Source organism: Podarcis gaigeae (genome assembly GCF_964106915.1).
Source record: "Podarcis gaigeae genome assembly, chromosome: 12".
NCBI classification, from domain to species: domain Eukaryota; kingdom Metazoa; phylum Chordata; class Lepidosauria; order Squamata; family Lacertidae; genus Podarcis; species Podarcis gaigeae.
The window spans coordinates 2,609,557-2,629,793 of record NC_139688.1 but is presented as its reverse complement, the minus strand read 5'-3'; the positions used below and the strand labels follow the sequence as shown (position 1 = coordinate 2,629,793).

The 20,237-nt window shown below is 48.4% G+C and overlaps 4 protein-coding genes across 5 annotated transcripts in view; 1 reads left to right on the top strand and 3 right to left on the bottom strand.

Annotated features, from left to right (window-relative positions):
* LOC310827769 (uncharacterized protein) overlaps positions 1–16,900 on the bottom strand; it is a 174,871-nt gene extending 157,971 nt beyond the window's left edge. The window contains exon 1 of the mRNA XM_083704191.1: positions 16,881–16,900. The gene's annotated coding sequence lies outside the window, so the exon portion shown is untranslated. The remainder of the gene's footprint in view (positions 1–16,880) is intronic.
* Positions 1–18,449, bottom strand: part of LOC310827678 (uncharacterized protein) — a 244,131-nt gene extending 225,682 nt beyond the window's left edge. The window contains exons 1-2 of one of the 2 annotated variants that reach the window (XR_014556476.1): positions 18,360–18,443; positions 17,069–17,920 (exon numbers count right to left, since the gene is read on the bottom strand). The gene's annotated coding sequence lies outside the window, so the exon portion shown is untranslated. Of the gene's footprint in view, positions 1–17,068; positions 17,921–18,359 lie in introns of both variants that reach the window. The other variant, XR_014556475.1, reaches the window with a different exon arrangement.
* LOC310827821 (erythroblast NAD(P)(+)--arginine ADP-ribosyltransferase-like) overlaps positions 1–20,237 on the top strand; it is an 840,324-nt gene that overhangs the window by 41,858 nt on the left and 778,229 nt on the right. The gene's annotated exons all lie outside the window — the stretch shown is intronic.
* Positions 1–20,237, bottom strand: part of LOC310827682 (uncharacterized protein) — an 83,578-nt gene that overhangs the window by 34,585 nt on the left and 28,756 nt on the right. Inside the window, exon 2 of the mRNA XM_083703979.1 lies at positions 14,153–14,285. Within this exon, the coding sequence (XP_083560105.1) occupies positions 14,153–14,249 (97 nt within the window). The 5' untranslated portion in view covers positions 14,250–14,285. The remainder of the gene's footprint in view (positions 1–14,152; positions 14,286–20,237) is intronic.

Genomic DNA, 20,237 nt, shown 5'->3' with positions numbered 1-20,237 from the left:
CTGATACAGGCTCGTCTTATCTTGAGCCCAAACAGAGTAGTCCACACAGCAGAAGGATAAGCAGTATGTGCCACATTCTTAACTTTATTTACACTTCTATGCTGAGAGAATACAAACATGCATCTTGCCTCTGCGAGAGCAGAGAAGCAACTCATCTCGGAAACAAAGAACACCGAGAGAACAGTGAAAAACAGGAAACCAGTGAACGTCACATCCAGTCTCCCATTCCCGTGGGAATCCAACAGTAACTCTGACTGTGGAGTGCAAAACAATGTCCTATGACTGCAGTTGCTGCTCAGTGAGGGAAATAGAAACCAACAGAAAGGAATGCTGTGATCACCAATAGTCAGCATGGATTTCTGAAAAATAAGTCATGTCAGACTAACCTGATCTCGTTTTTTGACAGAATTACAAGCCTGGTAGATGAAGGGAACGCAGTGGATGTAGCCAACTTGATTTCAGCAAGGCATTTGACAAGGTGCCCCATGATATTCTTGTAAAGAAGCTGGTAAAATGCAGTCTTGACTATGCAGTCTTGACATGACCATTCAGTGGATTTGTAACTGGCTGACTGACCGAACCCAAAGAATTTTGCTTGTTCATTTATATTTTGTGGTCTTATTTGTTGTGCGCCGCTTTGGACAATGCATGTGGGTAAGCAGCATTCGTTTAGCTGTGGTTCCGGCATTGCGGGGGCTGGACTAGATGGTGCTGTGGGTCTCCTTCAACTCTACAATTCTGTTCTGTACATAAATAAGTACACAGGTGATGAATGAAACTGGTGTGGATATTTATTTCAAAATAAAACAAGATTTCATTTTGCACCTTTGTCAAAGCTGTAACATTCCAAACTTACATGTTGGCTAAATGCAACTATTAAAATAATTTGTTTAAAAACAACTTGTTACACAATGGGCAGATTCCAACCACAGTGGAGGGCCTGTGTGGCTTCATTGATTTCAGAGGGTGAACGGTGAACAATGCCTTCGTTCCCACCCTGTTACCAATGATGGGCCTTGAAGGTGCTTGACTGAGCCTGGATCATGCCCAATATCTCCATGGCTCCCTGGACCAACTACCTTTCTTTCTGCAGCTCCCCTGTGGGGCTCAGGAGCCCAGTTATGCCACCCCTTATCTGCAGAGCCGGCAGCCCCTCACCCATTTTCAAACTCCCTTCCTTGTGGAGTGATTCCTCAGCCTCCTCTCCCCTCTTCTTGGGAGTCTTCTGGGCAGCCGCTGCTGCCGCCCCTGGCCTCTGAGCTGCCCCTGTGCCCCATAGAGAGGTGCCTCCCCACCCTGCCCCACAGGGGCCTGGGACTTGTCTGTCCATTCCCAACAGCAAGGGCTGGTTGGCTGGGCTCCCTCGCCCACTTGCTTGCTTACTCTGAAGCTGCCTCAATTCCTGGCAATCAGCCCCCCTGGCCAGCCCCATTCAACTGGGGAGGCCCCATTCAACTGGGGAGCTTGTAGACAGGGCTGCTGCAAACAACAGCCACACAAGCCTTTGGGAGGCAGAGACACAAGAGGGCATCTGAGGAGGGAGGGGAGATGCCAGTGTTGCCAGCGGCACCCCTGACCATCATTCAAGGCACCCCAGGGTACCGTGGCACACTGGTTGAAAACCCCTGGCACAAGGCATTAGTCGAGGCACAAAGTGGGTAAGGACCAGTTTAGGAGGAGCCTAGCACTGCCTGCTAAAGTGAAAAACGACTCTAAATTGGGTTGAGTAAGTGTTTCCACTTATGGTTGGATGAAGAGATGGTGAGGCGTTAGGGTGGCAGAAGACAGTTGGCCAGAGGATGAAACATCCAAGATGAGGTACCGTATTTTTCTGTGTATAAGATGTCCCCTATTGTTTGGGACTCAAAATTAAGAAAATGCACTATCCGTGTATAAGACAACCCCTTATTTTAAACTTCAAAAATTTAGGAAAAAATATAGTCTTATACGTGGAAAAATACAGTATATTCTTTTTCCTATATAGGGAGTTTGTCCTGATGGAAAGCTCTTGCAGACTCCTTGAACTCTGTCCTGCAACGCAGCACTGAATAATGTCTGATCAACTGGGAATATTAGTGTGAAGGCACCATATCTGAACCCCTAAGGGGAAATTTTTGCAGGCGAGGAACCAAACCCCCAGGAGAGAGGACTACTGAATCTTTCAAATAGTGCTTGAGAGCCAGAAAACTGAGGGGCACAAATCTATGGTGTAACTCAATTTGGAGTACTGCGTGCAGTTCTGGATTTTTTCAAATTCTACAATATCCAAAAAGGATATTGTAGAATTTGAAAAGGTTCGGAAAAGGGCATCCTTTGCACCAGGCGTCCTATTGGGAAGACCCAGTTCTCTGAGTGCATGTTCTGGAAGTTGGGCAATAGGGGCAGTACAGGATTCCTTTTGGTGTACCGACCTCCCCACTGCACCAAGGATTCCCTGCCCGAGCTGCTTCAGGTTGTGGCGGATGTTCTCCTGGAGACACCTAGTTTGGTTGTCCTAGGGGATTTTAACATCCATGCCGACACGACCTTACAAGGGGCCGCTCGGGACTTCGTGGAAAGCATGGCCTCCATGGGGCTGTCCCTGAATAAGTTTGACCCAACCCATAGCCGCGGACATGCCTTGGACCTGGTGTTTACCTCTATGGATGTTGGTGACCTGACACTAACTAAAAGTGAAACAAAAGAAATGCCATGGTCAGATCACTTCCTGGTGCAACTGGACTTCTCCGCGACCCTTCCCCTCTGCAGGGAGGTGGGACCGATTCGGATGGTCCGCCCCCGCCACTTAATGGATCCAAATGGTTTCCAGAGAGTGGTAGGGGATGCTTTATCCCATGTTGATGGCCTTTCAGCTGATTCCCTGGTGGCCCGCTGGAATGTGGAGTTAACCAGGGCTATTGACTGTTTGGCTCCGAAGCGCCCTCTCCGATTGCATGGAGCCCGGAGAGCCCCGTGGTTTTCCACGGATCTGAGGGCAATGAAACAATCCTTGAGACGGCTAGAGCGCCGGTGGCGGATAACTCATTCTGAAGCTGACCGGACACAGGTTAGAGCTCAATGTCGAGCCTACCAAGTGGCGGTAGCGACGGCGAAGAAGACTTTCTTCACCGCCTCTATTGCTTCTGCAGAAAACAGCAGCAGGAGACTTTTTCAGGTGGTCCGCAATTTAGCGGAACCACCTGCTACATCGGGGCCCAGTACGGCCACATGATCTCCTGCAATGATTTTGCAAAGTTTTTTTGCAGATAAAGTCGCTCAGATTCGGGAAGAGGTAGACGCCACCGTGGGAGCAGGGCCGGGGCGGGAGAGTGCTAGAGTCCTGTCTAGTCAAATTGCATGGGATCAATTCCAATCTGTTACCTCCGAGGATGTGGACAGGCTGCTTGGACGAGCGAAACCAACCACCTGTCTCCTTGATCCTTGCTCATCCTGGCTTATAAAAGCTAGCCGGGAAGGGCTGGGCGATGGGCTTCGTGGGGTGGTGAATGCTTCCCTCCGTGAGGGAGCCTTCCCAGACCCGCTGAAAGAGGCGGTTATCAAACCACTTCTTAAAAAACCATCTTTAGATGCGGCCACGATGGCCAATTATCGCCCAGTCTCAAACCTTCCATTCTTGGGCAAGGTGATTGAGCGAGTGGTTGCTGAACAACTCCAGGCACGCCTAGAAGAAGCGGACCATTTGGATCCCTTCCAGTCAGGATTCAGGCCTCATCATGGGACTGAAACTGCCTTGGTCGCACTGGTTGATGGTCTCTGGCGGGCTAGGGACAAAGGTGAGAGCTGTTTCCTAGTTCTGCTGGATCTCTCAGCGGCGTTTGATACCATCGACCATAACATCCTTCTGGACCGTCTTGAGGGGCTGGGAGCTGGGGGCACTGTCATACAGTGGTTCCGCTCCTTTCTCCTGGACCGTGTTCAGAAAGTGGTGGCGGGGGATGAGTGTGGGGTGCCTCAGGGTTCTGTCCTCTCCCCCATGCTTTTCAACATCTACATGCAGCCGCTGGGAGAGATCATCAGGGGGTTTGGGCTGGGTGTTCATCAGTATGTGGATGATACCCAGTTCTACCTCTCTTTCAAATCAGAACCAGTGAAGGCGGTGACGGTCCTGTGTGAGTGTCTGGAGGCGGTTGGAGGATGGATGGCGGCTAACAAATTGAGATTGAATCCTGACAAGACAGAAGAACTGTTTCTGAGAGACAGGAGGCGGGCAGGTGTGGAGGATTCCCTGGTCCTGAATGGGGTAACTGTGCCCCTGAAGGACCATGTGTGCAGCCTGGGAGTCATTTTGGACTCACAGCTGTCCATGGAGGCACAGGTTAAATCCGTGTCCTGGGCAGCTGTTTACCAGCTCCACCTGGTACGCAGGCTGAGACCCTATCTGCCTGCGGACTGCCTCGCCAGAGTGGTGCATGCTCTGGTTATCTCCCGCTTGGACTACTGCAATGCGCTCTACGTGGGGCTACCTTTGAAGGTGACCCGAAAACTACAACTAATCCAGAACACAGCAGCCAGACTGGTGACAGGGAGCGGCCGCCGAGACCATATAACACCGGTCTTGAAAGACCTACATTGGCTCCCAGTACGTTTCTGAGCACAATTCAAAGTGTTGGTGCTGACCTTGAAAGCCCTAAATGGCCTCGGTCCAGTATACCTGAAGGAGCGTCTCCACCCCCACCGTTCTACCCGGACACTGAGGTCCAGCTCCGAGGGCCTTCTGGCGGTTCCCTCACTGCGATAAGCCAAGTTACAGGGAACCAGGCAGAGGGCCTTCTCGGTAGTGGCACCCTCCCTGTGGAACGCCCTCCCACCAGATGTCAAAGAGAACAACAACTACCAGACTTTTAGAAGACATCTGAAGGCAGCCCTGTTTAGGGAAGCTTTTAATGTTTGATGTATCACAGTATTTTAATATTCTTTTGGAAGCCGCCCAGAGTGGCTGGGGAGGCCCAGCCAGATGGGCGGGGTATAAATAATAAATTATTATTATTATTATTATTATTATTATTATTATTATTATTATTATTATCATTATTATCCAAAATGACTGAGCGAGTGGAGCGACTTGATTTCAGCAAGGCATTTGACAAGGTGCCCCATGATATTCTTGTAAAGAAGCTGGTAAAATGCGGTCTTGACTATGCTACCACTCAGTGGATTTGTAACTGGCTGACTGACCGAACCCAAAGGGTGCTCATCAATGGTTCCTCTTCATCCTGGAGAAGAGTGACTAGTGGGGTGCCACAGGGTTCTGTCTTGGGCCCGGTCTTATTCAACATCTTTATCAACGACTTGGATGATGGACTCAAGGGCATCCTGATCAAATTTGCAGATGACACCAAACTGGGAGGGGTGGCTAACACCCCAGAGGACAGGATCACACTTCAAAACGACCTTGACAGATTAGAGAACTGGGCCAAAACAAACAAGATGAATTTTAACAGGGAGAAATGTAAAGTATTGCACTTGGGCAAAAACAATGAGAGGCACAAATACAAGATGGGTGACACCTGGCTTGAGAGCAGTACATGTGAAAAGGATCTAGGAGTCTTGGTTGACCACAAACTTGACATGAGCCAACGGTGTGACGCGGCAGCTAAAAAAGCCAATGCAATTCTGGGCTGCATCAATAGGAGTATAGCATCTAGATCAAGGGAAGTAATAGTGCCACTGTATTCTGCTCTGGTCAGACCTCACCTGGAGTACTGTGTCCAGTTCTGGGCACCACAGTTCAAGAAGGACACTGACAAACTGGAACGTGTCCAGAGGAGGGCAACCAAAATGGTCAAAGGCCTGGAAACGATGCCTTATGAGGAACGGCTAAGGGAGCTGGGCATGTTTAGCCTGGAGAAGAGGAGGTTAAGGGGTGATATGATAGCCATGTTCAAATATATAAAAGGATGTCACATAGAGGAGGGAGAAAGGTTGTTTTCTGCTGCTCCAGAGAAGCGGACATGGAGCAATGGTTCCAAACTACAAGAAAAAAGATTCCACCTAAACATTAGGAGGAACTTCCTGACAGTAAGAGCTGTTCGACAATGGAATTTGCTGCCAAGGAGTGTGGTGGAGTCTCCTTCTTTGGAGGTCTTTAAGCAGAGGCTTGACAACCATATGTCAGGAGTGCTCTGATGGTGTTTCCTGCTTGGCAGGGGGTTGGACTTGATGACCCTTGTGGTCTCTTCCAACTCTATGATTCTATGATTCTATGACTCCCCTGAGAGTTGCATCATTTGAGTCTAGAGGAAAGGCGAGTTCGAGGTGACATACTAGAAGTTTATAAAATTATGCTTCTCTCAAAACACCAGAACTTGTGGCCATGCAGTGAAGCTGAATGTTGGAAGATTCAGGTCAGATAAAAGATGGGGCTTATTCATGCAGCACAGAGTTTAACTGTGGAACTCCCTGCCACAGGAAGCAGCCATGGCCACCAACCTGGATGGCTTTAAAAGAGAGTTGGAAAAATTTATGGAGGAGGAGGAGGAGAGGGCTCTGGGTGCAAATCCTGCTTGTCAGTTTCCTTTTGGGGCATCTAGTTGGGCCCTGGGCGAAGAGGATGCTGGATTAGATGGGTCATTGGCCTGATCCAGCAGGGTCTCCTTAGGTTCTTTTGAGTAGATGATGAACCTGGGACTGTTGCCCTGCCCCCCCTTACACTGATGCTCCCCACAACCTCTCTTCTTAGGGGTCCTCCCTCTCCACTAACCGTTTCCTTTCCCCCCATATCATTTTTGTTAAATCTTCCAAAACATTTACCACCATATACATTTTTTTTAACGCTAACCGTTTCCGAGCAGATTAGAACAAGCTGGACCCCCCCACCCCCGCCCCACAGCTCAGGTCGCAGGTGGCAGTTGGGATTCTGAAGGGAGGGAGGAGGGCCCCCCCCAGGTGTGTGCAGAGGCTCCGCCCACTGGTCGCATGCTTCTCCCAGGAGGGAGGGGCTCCAAACTCATCCTCCCCTGCCCCTGAGGCGGGCAGTTTTCTTGAGCTGGTCCACAGCCACCCCTGCGAGGGAGGACAGCAGCTCTCTTTCTTCCGCTTATGGTGGAAACATCACTTCCTATCATATCCATCCTATATTAACTCTTGAAGATGGACAGGCTGCCCAGAGGAGGAGAAAGAGACCCCTCCCCACGTGCTCAGATTAGTGGCTTGAACTCAAATGGGTAACCAGACCTCTGAGCCCAGACTTCCTATGCAGACAAGGTCTCACTGTGGCCAGCAATTGTGCTGCAGCATCCCGCACTCGCTACAGCTTCTGGATCAGACACGAGGGAAGCTCCACACAGAGCGCATGGCAGTAACTCAGTCCTGAAGTACTCAGTGCATGAAGCACCATGGCAAGGCTTCTCTGGTCCAGGAATGGCTGTTGGACCAATCGTGGCTGGTCAAAGGCCACCTGAACGCAAAAGGTTTAAGACTCGGTAGAGGAGATGAGTTACAGACCCCATGTGTCCCCGTTCAGCTGAACTCTCTTAGAAGCCCACCTGGGATCTTCCCACTCGGCATCCTTTCCCAGGAGACTCCATTCCATTCCTCTTCCCACCCACTTTTCCATTTCTTCCCCAGCAGCGACTCAGCCTTCCTTGGCTGCTGGGCTTTGGGCTGGTTAGTCTCCCCCGGGAAATATTTTTTCCTGAAAGGTGGTGGCATGTGTACATGTTGTGCTTCTTCAAACCTGGGGGTTCCTGCTACCCACCCAAATCTGCTAATATTTCTGCTGTTAGCTAGATAAAGATCGGCATTCAGAGAACAAGCTTACTCTCTCTGTGTGTGTGTACAATCCCTTCTGCTTTCTGTCTTATTCAATAATATACTGTAATTTCAAAACATACCACAGATTGATTGCTCAAATGGACCGCAGCTTCCTCCTTTTTGGCTTTGATAACCTGCAGCCACTTTTGTTGGTGAAGGACCCTGTGTGAGAGGCAGGGAAGTAAGGATCTTCCAAGGTGGGAAGTTGGGAGAAGAAAGAGAAGCTCCCAGGTGAGAGTTGGGAGGCTCCACCCCCTTCTGTGCGGGTTAAGAGTTCAGATCTACCTGTCAAAGAGGACTTTGCACCTCTTTCTCTTCTTCTTTAGATCGGTTTGCTTTTCAATGAAATGTAATATGAAAAGTCTGAATAAAACCTTAATTATAAAAAACAGGGGAAAGGATTTGGGCTTCAGCTGAATGTGGTCCCAGCTCTGCTACCCAGCATGTCCTCCTGGCCCTACTAAAATATTGTGCTACACCAGGTGTGGCGGAGACACTCTCTCAGCAGTCAGGCTGGATTAAGGTCCAACTGCTGGTCCGACTTCTGTATGAGGAACGGATGCCATCTTGTAATTTGCCTCAGGTAGCAAAATGTCTTGCGCAGGCCCTGCTCAGGAGACACGGATGAGGCCATTCTTAAAGAACAGAGTAGCTTTTATTTAGAGGCTGTTTCACGGCACAGCTGCAGGAAGCAGGCAAGGAGCAGTAAAACATGGGAGAAATCAGTGGGCAATTGTGGTTACATCGCTTAAAATCCAAAGTGCACAAGACATCTCCAGCAGTCAAGTTTCTCAGCAGGCTCCCAGTGCAGGGAAAGAGGCGGGATCTGGTCTGACCTTGTTGTCAGCCAGCAGAGGTGATCTGGTCATGCCCTAGTCGCCTGCTGGTGAATATGGCTTCTAGGCATGGATCCTTCAGACCGGATTTCTGATTCAGCTCCAGGAATTCCTTGGCAGGGAGCCTCTTTGGCACTGCTGGTACAAAGAGCAATAGAATATTCTCCCCCAAAATACAGATATATCCAGGGTTAAATGTTTTCAAAAAGAAATTATATCCTACTGGATCTTCAAAAAGACATCTAGATGGCTAGCAATAAGAAAATGAAAGAAACAATATTACAAGTAATCACACACACAGAGATTCCACTCAGTCGCCAGTTGAAAATATACTCTGCAAACCAAGCCTTATGAGGAACGGTTGAGGGAGCCGGGTATGTTTAGCCTGGAGAAGAGGAGACTAAGGGGAGACAGGAGAAACATCTTCATATCTGAAGGGCTCCAGAGGGTAGGAACCAGACCCATGGATTCAAGTTACCAGAAAGGAGCTCTGACTAAATATTAGGAAGAACTTTCCAATAGTAAGAGTAGTTTGACTGTGGAAGAGGCTGCCTCTGAAGGTGGTGGACTCTCCTTCATTGAAGGTTTTTAAGCAGAGGTTGGGTGGCCATCTGTCATGGATGCTTTAGTTGAGTTCCTGCATTGCAGGCGTTGGACTAGATGACCCTCAGGGTCTCTTCCAACTCTGCAATTCTAAGATTCTATGGAGAAGGAAGAATGGGAGAGAGATCAATCAGGCAGGTCAAAAGCTTGCTAGGACAAAGGGGCCATAAGCAGCTCCTGTCAAGAGCATTCCTGCAACACCCCAAGTTTCCAATCACGTTCCAAAGGCTGCTAGGGCAGGGAGATTTATGGGGTGGTCAGAAGCAGCACTTCCGCATGAGGCCCCATTCACTTTCCTCCTTATTATTATTATTATTATTATTATTATTATTATTATTATTACTGGCAGTCATCGGAGATAATACAAATCCCTGGAGAGAACAGCATTTCACCCAGCACCAGTTAGACAATAAGATGGTAGGAACAATGACTTGGAAGCATTTTGTCTGCAGCAACAAAGGGCTTCTTCACACTTCTGTCTGTTCCGTGCCTGGGAAGCATGGTTCCAAGCAGTTTTCATCTCACACTTTCCAGGCACAGCTCCAAGCAATTTTGCCTTTCCCCCACTGCTTTCCCCCAGCCTGCTCTTTAGTGCTAAATCACAACAAATGGCATTCCACGGAAAACCCGATTGCTGTTAGTTCTGATTCAGCACTAAAGATCAAGTTTCCCCAAGCGAAACTGGCCGGGCAAATGAAGATGTGGATAAGCTCACCTCACGACAGCTACAAATGTTTCCACAGCCACCTTCACCCAAATACGCACAGAGAGCAAGAGACTCTGGTCTGAATTACACTCACAGAACCTGAGCTCTCTACTGATAGCCAAAAGCAAACAAAGGGTGCCTGAAAAGCTATACACGACCCCCTTATTTAAGCCAGTTTACAACAGATGCAATCCCTTTCCTAATTTTGCCTGATACAGAGGACTTTTTTTCTTCGATTTGATCATACAGTTTCTGCTCTCCTCTGTCTTGGAGGTATTGACAAACGCCTCTCTTCTCGTCTCCTTCCAATGATGTGGAAACCTCAATCTCTTTGCTGGGCTCACTCTCAGCCCCACCGGCACACATGGCTGAGACTCTGAATCTGTAGGGTGTCTGGGGCTTCAGACCATCAATCTCACAGAACTCTGTTTTCTTCCCTGTTCTTTTTTCAGCCCATTCATCTTTGTCCTTGCTTTTTGCCTCTCCAGCCTCTTCACTGTAGTCCACTTTGTATTCCTTTATAACAGCTCCCTGGCCAATGACCTTTGGGCTCTCCCAGGCTATACTGATTTTGGAAGACTCTGCGATTATCACTCTCAGTTCCCCAGGAGGGCTGGTAGGAAGTGTCTTTACAGATCTACTCAAATCACTAGTCTCACTAAGTCCTGGTTTGCTCCTAACGCTGTATCGGAATTGGTATTCTGTGTTTGCGCTCAACCCTCTCACTTGGAATGTCTCCTGACTGTCCTCAGTATTCACAATATTCCAGTTTTCTTCTCCTGCAATCTTGTACTCTACTTGATAGCTAGAGATTGAAGCCCTCCCATAATCAGCTGGTTGAAATGTCAGCTGCACCCTCTCATGTCCAATTCGGCCAACCAGGGGAGGGAGAGGTTTTGAGGGCAGCTCGAAGTTGCTGTTGACCATCTCCCCATCTTCATACAGGTAAATGGAAGCACCTGGGTTGTTCTGATCTGGGACGGAAGCCACAAGGAACCGGGTCTTCCCATTGGATTCATTGACTTGGGCAAAATCAACAATGGACTTGGCAGCTTTCCGAGCTTTTCTCTGTATGTCTTTTTGCTCAAACCAAGCATTCCCGTCCCCCAGTGCATTCTGGACTCCTGTAGGATCTGCTGATCGGTTCTGAAGAAAGTGTTGTAAGCTGGTTAAAAATGGTTCCTTATCATGTAAAGAGGTGAATGTAAATGAGACAACAAATTCATTCTGGTGGTTAAGCACTACATCTTGCAGTTTATTCTGGGAGGAGATGGTTTCTATCCCAATCAGGATATCAAGGTAAGACTTGACCATATTTATCTCTTGTTCCTTGGTGTCCAAAAATGCATTGAGGCTTTGGTCATTAAAGGGTGAGTGATTTATGGATGTTAAGATGTCTGCCAAAACTCTTTCCTCTTTCTCCCCTCCCCGGATCAAAGGCAAGATTTCTGCCAGGTGTTTCTGGAAAGTCTGCCTGTGCTGCTTGCACAGATCCTGGAATCTCTTGATTTTCTTCTTTAATTCTGGGAAGTTTTCAGCAACAGGATTCATAGCCAGATCATTGCATCGCATGTTGATTTCATTCAGATTCTCCAAGACAGTTTGAGCATCAATGATCAGTTCTAAGCGGATCTCACGCACCATCTTAGCTGCTCTGGAATCTAGCTTGGTCAGTGGGTACAGCCAAACTCTGACAGGCACAGCCTTCTCTCCATCTTCCCCGAGCTTTTGGGGCAGATCGCTGTAGACTTTCATGGCATCTTGAAAAGTCACCGGATTACTTTCCAAAGAAAAATCCCCATAGAACTTGCACCTGAAATTCTCCGTTTGGGCTTTCTCCTTCTCCTCCATCTCAACAGATGCTTCCCCTTTGACAGAGACTTTAATCAAGTTGATCACAGCGTTAAAGCTTCCTTGTATATCTTGCACAGACTCAGAAGAAGAGACATTTCGGTCAAACACAAAGAAAGCCTGGGCTCCATACAAGATGGCAGTGACAACATGGGTGGCTGTGCCATGCTCAAAAACAGCTGGATAAGTGATATTTCGGATTCCCAAATGGCTCATGGTCAGCTGTGAATACTTGGTGGTAGCTTTGTACTGCAGAGTGACTCTGGCCTGTTTCGTGGACTTCTTGGTGTCTTGAAGGAATTTGCCTGATCCACCCACTTCAACCAACCCCACCAAAAAACTGGCCTTGAGTGATGGTGAGACATTGAGGGCAGAGGCCTTTTCATCGATGGAGTCAGATGCAATGATTTCATATTCAGCCTTGGGTTGCGGTTTGATACACAAGTCCTTCTGAAGCGAGTTGTGGTCCCAAAGGGTGATTCCTGGGATAAAGCAGAGAAATATGCAAGGCTTGAGTATGCTCATACAAATGTAGAACACAATTAGCCTAATGCCTAAGGGTGTACAGAGAAACAAGGAGTTAAAATAGAGCCTTCATTGCCCACAATGTCTGCACTCATGAATTTTGTCCCACTGTCATCCCCAATGAAAGAGGTTTGTGCAGTTTTGTAAAACTTTGCAAAAGGCAGGGAAAATATTTGACCAGATATGATCGTGGAACAAGTGTGAACATTTCATGAGCGTCTGTTATACAGTCCTCAGAAAGGGGATGGGCACAACTCAGCAGCAGGGATAAGATTCAATCACCACCATTTAGGGCTGTGAACATCTCCTGCTTGAGGCCATAGAGAGTTGGTGCTAGTTGTTGACTGGCACGGGGAAAATGAGAATTCCCTGGGGGCCAAGATACAAGTCGGGGCAAAACACTTGGGTGAAAGAACATCAGCAGATTTAAAATCACAAAATATGCAGCAAAGCAAAGTGTGGAAATTTAGGCTGTCAGACCTTTAAAATATGTGCTTGTGAGTTCCTCCGAAAATAGTGTCATCCCCCAACCCGGCATTGAAAAAGACCACATCTTTGGTAAATTCATAATGGTTTACTTAAAAACTCTCCGAAGGTCAGATTCATGTCCTTTTCCATACAGCAGTCAGAAAACACAGGGAGTAAAACTTGGCTTAGTTACTGTCAGGGAACTGCCACCAGCTCAGAGGCGAGAGGTGGAAGAGCAGCTGTGTTACAGGCAGCCTTCATGCCTCCAGTGGGGAAGGGATGCAGGGCTCGGAGGATGCTAGAGAGAGCCGCAACACCGAGCCTGAGCAAAGCGAGGGGGAGGAAGGTCCCCCTTTGCCCACGCCCTCTCTGCGCGTAGGATGGGGGTCAAAAGACTGCTCTGCTGGGGAAAGTTTAAGGACTGCCCACTCCCAGATGCTGCTAGCGACTGAGCAGACATGCAATTGAGACGCTCTGCACAGTGAATGCTTTGGATAGATAATAAAGCTTTGAAAAGACCAGTGGGAGTCTTGCCTGTTCGCTCTTGAGCAACCACGCCGGCACACATCACATTACAGTGGTGAAAGTTGTTAACTTATTGGTACAGGTACACCACAATTGATTACAGTCCCTCCAGGTGTCCCTATTTTCCAGCGACAGTCTCGGATTTACAGAAGCCATCCCGGTTTCTGATTTGATCCCTGAATGTTCCACTTTCCCTTAGGCTTAGGACATCCTTATTTTCATCAGAGAAATGTTGGAGGGTGTGGACTTATGTGACCCCCTGAGCCAAGGAGAAAAGTAACTAGACAACCTATAGAAGACATCTGAAGGCAGCCCTGTATAGGGAAGTTTTTTTATGTTTAATGTGGTATTTTTCAAGAAAAAAAGATGCCAGAACTCTCCATGAATGCTTCCCTTGTTCTCTTATAATGCAATGCAATGAGAGGTGCTGGAACTGAATTCTGGCAAGTTCTGGCTGAATAAAAGTCCTGTTTTTTTACCTACAGTAATAATTGTGGAAAGATGCATTCTTAATGGCCTGCATAGGCCTGGTGGAGTAGAAAGGTTTTCAGCAAGCTTTAAAAAATTGAAACAGAACACACCTGCTGAATCTTTATTGGCAGATGATGATGATTTGGGCCAAGACGATGCCAGCAAGGTTAAGGAGCAAAGAAGCTATAGGAGGCAAAGAAACTTCTTTTTAATAAATGGAAGTCTTGTCCAAATGCAGAGAACATAAAGGAACACAAACGCAGGCAAAAGAAGTGGAAGCAGACAGTAAGGGATGTTGAAAATGAATTAGAGGAGCACGTTTAACACTGAAACTGCACTGTTTGGGCCGACTGCTAATCCTGATATGAATAATGTTTCCCTTTTCAGTATAAGCTCTTCCTTGCACCAGCTCTACCTGGGATGAGGGCATCTTTACGACAGTCGTACAGCATCCCCAGCTGGAATGGGCGGCCCAGGGCTGGTATTTTAACCGGGGTGTCTGATCTGTCCATGGCTCAGGTCCAGGTTGCTCTCCTGCCTTCACCTCCCTGCAAGAAAGAAGAGGTGTGAAGGACTCTGGAAAGATTATTCGGCATGCAAAGCGTGTGGGGAAAAGAGGAAGGCCAAAAAAGGGGGGGGAGGTAATGTCTCATCAGGGGCAGGCGGGGGGGGGGGGGAGATTAGACGTTTGTATGTAGTAGTTGCACATGTGGAAGGTAGCTTGTGCAACTGATCATTTTCTTGCTTCCCTTCCATCCACAGCCCCCTGTAGCAGCTGAAAACTCTATCCAGTGATCCCTGAACAAAGGGGACTGTGTCACACGGAACTGCAGTGGGAGGGGAAATCACCCTGAAACTGGGCAAAGAGATCATGTGCCAATGGGGGCTCTGCTTGGACAGGATTCCTAGGCCAAGCTTACAAGACAAGGCTGCTCATGTTTGCTCCTATTTCTTTCCCTTTTTGTAGAAATTTAGATATCCAAGGAGGGCTTCCTTCAGAGTAGTATCCTTACCCCACATCCAAGGAGACCAGGACCACACCTGATGGGGCATTAGGTACCTCCAGCACCCAGCTGTCCATCCCACCACAGAGATGCCTGTGCACATTCTAGCAGGGAAGGTCATCCTAACCACCTTCCAGCTTGTCAACCTCCTTCTTAAATTGTGGTGCCCAGAACTGGACACAGTATTCCAGGTGAGGTCTGACCAAGGCAGAAGAGAGTGGGACTATTACTTCCCTTCATCTGGACGCTAGACTTCTGTTGATGCAGCCTAGGATTGCATTAGGGTTTTGTTTTTTTAACTGCTGCATCTCACTGCTGACTCATTTTAAGCTTGTGGTCTACTAAGACCGGGACGCAGGTGGCGCTGTGGGACGCAGGTGGCGCTGTGGGTTAAAGCCTCAGCACCTAGGACTTGCCGATCGAAAGGTCGGCGGTTCGAATCCCTGCGGCAGGGTACGCTCCCGCTGCTCGGTCCCAGCGCCTGCCAACCTAGCAGTTTGAAAGCACCTCCGGGTGCAAGTAGATAAATAGGGACCGCTTACCAGCGGGAAGGTAAACGGCGTTTCCGTGTGCGGCTCTGGCTCGCCAGAGCAGCGATGTCACGCTGGCCACGTGACCCGGAAGTGTCTCCGGACAGCGCTGGCCCCTGGCCTCTTAAGTGAGATGGGCACACAACCCCAGAGTCTGTCAAGACTGACCCGTACGGGCAGGGGTACCTTTACCTTTACTACTAAGACCCCTGGATCCTTTCTACATATCCTGCCAGCAAGCCAGGTGTCCCCATCTTATATTTGTGCACCTGTTTATTACTTCTAAGTGCAGAAACTGACATTTTATCCCCTTTAAAATGAGTGGTGTTAGTATTGCCCCAGTTCTTTAGTCTGTTACAGTCATATTGAATATTGATTCTCTCTTCTTCAGTATTAACTACCCTTCCCAGTTCAGTGTCATCTGCAGATTGGATGAGCATCCCTTTCTGTCCAAGTCAACAAACTCAAACCCTGGTTAAGTGCCAAGACTTTGCCTGTGCTCACAAAATCTGCTAAGGAGATTTCAAGCTTGCTGCCTTTAGCTGCAATCACTATAAACCTTGTCCACATGTTCAATGTATGCCCTGCTGTCTTGTATGTATTCTATATTAACCTTGCTTATGATCAACATTTTTTGTATTCACTCATAGGAAGTTTGATTCTTGCTAGATTAGAAAAATAAAATAAGCATTATTGCCTACTCTCATCACCTCTAAACAGAGTTCAAGGCACTACACATTTCAGCAGCACAAGAGATCTGCCAAGGAAATGGGTCCTGCAATTTGCCACCTGGTCTCAGCCTCTCTTCCTGGGCAGCAGACCAATGACTTTGCAAGGAGGGAAGATTCCTCCTATACAGAGTGGGAAAAGCCAAAGGTGTGAGACAGCAGAACTGGAGCTGGAGCTGAGTTCCACCTATGCTCTGATTGTGCTTGCAGAAAGATTTGAAGATCCCTCAATTTCTCTTGACACCCCCAGCTTTCTCCCAAGATGAGGCAAAAGGAAAGGTAGGGCAGAGAGAGAGAGAAAGAGATTTGATGCAGGTCTCCCCCAAATTGCGAGGATTAAGAGCAATCTCACACATGTGGCAGTCTTAAAATAAGCGAAAGGGGCAGAGAGCAGAGAAGAATAAACAATGGGGGATGCCATCAATGACTGAAATACTTTTCCCATTAATTGATGGAGACTGGTAAAACAAACCAAGGTAACACACAGAAATGTCCAGGATGCAATAGCCCAGATGGTCCACAGCCGACTGCCCCCTCCCTCCTGCAAGAAAGCAACTGGCAGCAGCAGAGGTGCTCAGCATCTTAGGAAGGTGCCATATCCTGAGTCAGGGCAGGGGTCCCCCATGTCCCACCCCAAAGCCTGGGAGAGCCTTGTGCTGCAGCCTTCATTCCTTTGCTCCGAGTCTGGGCCAAATCAGGATGGATTTGTGGCCTTTCCAAAGAGCCAGAGAGCAGGAGGCGAGGGCATCATCAGCGCAAGAGCCCCGTCACCAAGTCCCCTCTGCAATATGCCAGCTGGAACGGTTTGCAGCAGCCGTGCAAAAGAAGCTTTTGACAACAAAAGAAGCCGTGACAACTTCTAATGTGCAAACGCGTCTTACCAGAAACGTGGGAATTGGATGACTCTCCCTTTCCCTCTTGCTTGAGTGATCTCAGGGGAACAGAACGACTTGCGTTTGTCATCTCTTAAAGCACAAGTGTGTTTCAGGCACAGAAGCCACTTCTCCTCTTATCTATTCAGGAATGACAAAGTGCAAGGGGAAGAACCTCACGCCTCCCCAACACTAACCTATGGGTCTCTGAGGGAAGTGTGGGGTTCCTCTGCCTCTCGGGTGCTTCTGCAAGCGCCCCGGAAGACTCAGTGGGGCGAGCAGAGTCGTCTCCGCTTGGCAATTCTCTTTTGGTGAATGAGAAACAAGTCAGAGAAACCTCCCTGACGTCTGAGAAAGGGCTCTGGGCTGCTAGCCAGAAATATTTGGGTGCACTGCAGGGTGAGAGGGGGCTGGATTCGCCCCTCCCCGTTTTATTCCCCTCTGAACCGAGTCCCTGGTCCACACGAGAGAGAGAGAGAGAGAGAGAGAGAGAGAGAGAGAGAGAGACAGACAGACAGACAGACAGAGAGAGAGAGAGAACAACGCCCATCAAGCGCAGCTGCTCTCTCCAAGCAGCGCAGACAACGCGGAGAAGAAGGTGCGCTTCTCTTTCTGCATTTGGGAACCCCAGACGTCGCCTTGCGCAGAGTGGGGCCCTCGCTCCGTCTGGCGCAATGTCTCCTGCACTGACTGGCAGGCGCTTCCCAGGCCCAAGTCTCTCCCCCAGCCCCACCTGGAGAGGCCGGGGATCAAACCTCGGACCTTCTGCATGCAGGGCAGCTGAGCTGATTCTCCCTCTTGGCGAAAGACTCCCTTGCTCGGAGTTCGAGTGCGGATGGGCTGGAGAGAACAGAGGAGGGAAGGGGGAGATTCCACTTTGACCGGCGAGCCGAGGTCTTGATCCCTGAATTCAGTGATTTGGGAAGAGATGCCAACCAAGGATTGATTTTTCAGAGGGACCCTTTCTCTTTCCTCTGCCTCTCCTTTCTCTATCCAGTTCATTGCAGAGATTTCTTTCTTGCAGGGAGAAGCTGTGTGCCGAAAAAACCCTGGTGTGGGGCAGAAGAAGTCATTTCCATTCCTCCCCCCTACTGATTTTTTTTCTTTGTTTTTTTGTACCACCCCCCCCCCCCATGGCAAAGGAAACACTTCAACTCTAATTTTGGGATTTGTCAGTCTCCATGTCTGCAAATTTCAGGCAATTCTGGTGAGTGGCGGAGGGGGAAAGGACATGTTCCTTTATAAATAAACTTTAAAACCCCTAGAAGGATGTTCCTGCAGATTGTCAGGCTCCTTTAACTGCCCATTTAATCAAAAGGAAAAGATTCATGCTTATACACGCAGCCAAAGTTTTGCTTCCGAGAGCTCTGACTCAGTCTCTAGCAACAGGTCAAACAAAGCAGACCTTGAGCATCTCTGAGGCAGGTTGAGATACAGAAGACTTAAAGTCAAACCTTGTGGCTGCTGCTCCCTCTCCCAAATACCAACCTGTGGTCCGTCTGAGGTGCGGGTCTCCCTCCGTGTGGGTCTCCCTCTGTGTGGGTCTCCCTCTGTGTGGGTCTCCTCCTGCTGCTGCTCAGAACTGCAGAAGACCAAATGCAGCTCCTCTGAAATTGTCCTCCCAGAGGGCAGTTTTGTCCTCTCCTGTAGCCAATAGAAGGAGGTGGACGTGGAGACGCTCCTTCAGGTATACTGGACCGAGGCCAATTAGGGCTTTAAAGGTCAGCACCAACACTTTGAATTGTGCTCAGAAATGTACAGTGGTACCTCAGGTTAAGTACGGTACTTAATTTGTTCCGGAGGTCCGTACTTAACCTGAAACTGTTCTTAACCTGAAGCACCACTTTAGCTAATGGGGCCTCCTGCTGCTGCTGTGCCACTGGAGCCCGATTTCTGTTCTCATCCTGAAGCAAAGTTCTTAACCTGAAGCACTATTTCTGGGTTAGTGGAGTCTGTAACCTGAAGTGTATGTAACCTGAAGTGTATGTAACCTGAAGCGTATGTAACCCGAGGTACCACTGTACTGGGATGTCTGGCTCCTCTTTTTTAAATATACAGTGGTACCTCTGGTTACGTACTTATTTCATTCCGGAGGGCCGTTCTTAACCTGAAGCACCACTTTAGCTAATGGGGCCTCCTGCTGCCGCCGCGCCACCGGAGCACGATTTCTGTTCTTATCCTGAAGCGAAGTTCTTAACCCAAGATATTATTTCTGGGTTAGCGGAGTCTGTAACCTGAAGAGTATGTAACCCGAGGCACCACTGCACCAGAACCCACAAATAATATGGAAGCTGAGCCTGGCCTGTAACTGAATGGAGTGCTGCTTGAAGCAACTTGGAACAGCTTCCTGAGCAGCACCTGATGGTGACTTCTCCTCCTCAGATATTTGCCTATTTCTGGATTGCTTTAGATCAGGAGGCCAGCACTGGGATTAGGAGACCAGCATTTGATCTGCCTTGAAAACGAAAGTAGGTTTCTGCCAGCACAGAAATAGCTGGACCAAGGCATCCTGCCACTGACTATAACAGCACCTGGTTTACGGGAAAAGCCTTGGAAATCGTGCCATGGAGCGGGGTAGTTTGCTGGTGCTGCAGAAATAGTGCGGAGGCTCACAATTTCTACCCTCCAGTGACAGAAGAGAATTGAGGACTTTCGGGTTGCCACACCCCACCCTCAGCCAATCAGCACCCCAAGGTGCCGTCCCTCTCCCATGCCCCAGCCCCCTCAACTCACCCCACTTCATATCTGAACATATTTACCTTATTTCTCCAAAAATATTATTATTATTGCTATTATTATTATTATCATCTGCTGAAGCCATATACCATTTATTTATTTACAAGCAATAAACTATTTATATAAATAAATAGTAAAACAAAAATAATAATTGTTGATGATGATGATTCTTCTAACAATGCTTCCGTTGACCTATCACTGAATTGCAATAAAGCACCTAAAGCACTCTGGTTCCCAAGATTGACAAGATTTCTGCTCCCCTCCCCCCCCCCATTTCTTCCCAATGCTTTTCCTGTAAACCAGCTTGTTTACCAACACTGACAGACATTGGCAGCCGGTGTGTCAGACCATGCCAGAGGAAACCCAATCCATGGCAGAATTACTTTCTTTTTCTACTCAGATCAAATGTTTGACTCCTGATGCTAATAAGTTCAGGAAAACAGACTAGAGAAGCAGCGCATAAGGCCGTCTAGGTCTGTATCCAAGTGAGGGCAGAGAGGGCAGCTGTGATTGCCAAAGAGGTAGTGAAATATACTCGGAGTCGAGAGTGGATTTCCTGCTCTTTATTCAGCTCATAGTGGTGAGGAGGAATGGAAGTTCCCCCAGAATGTCTGCTTTATATACATTATT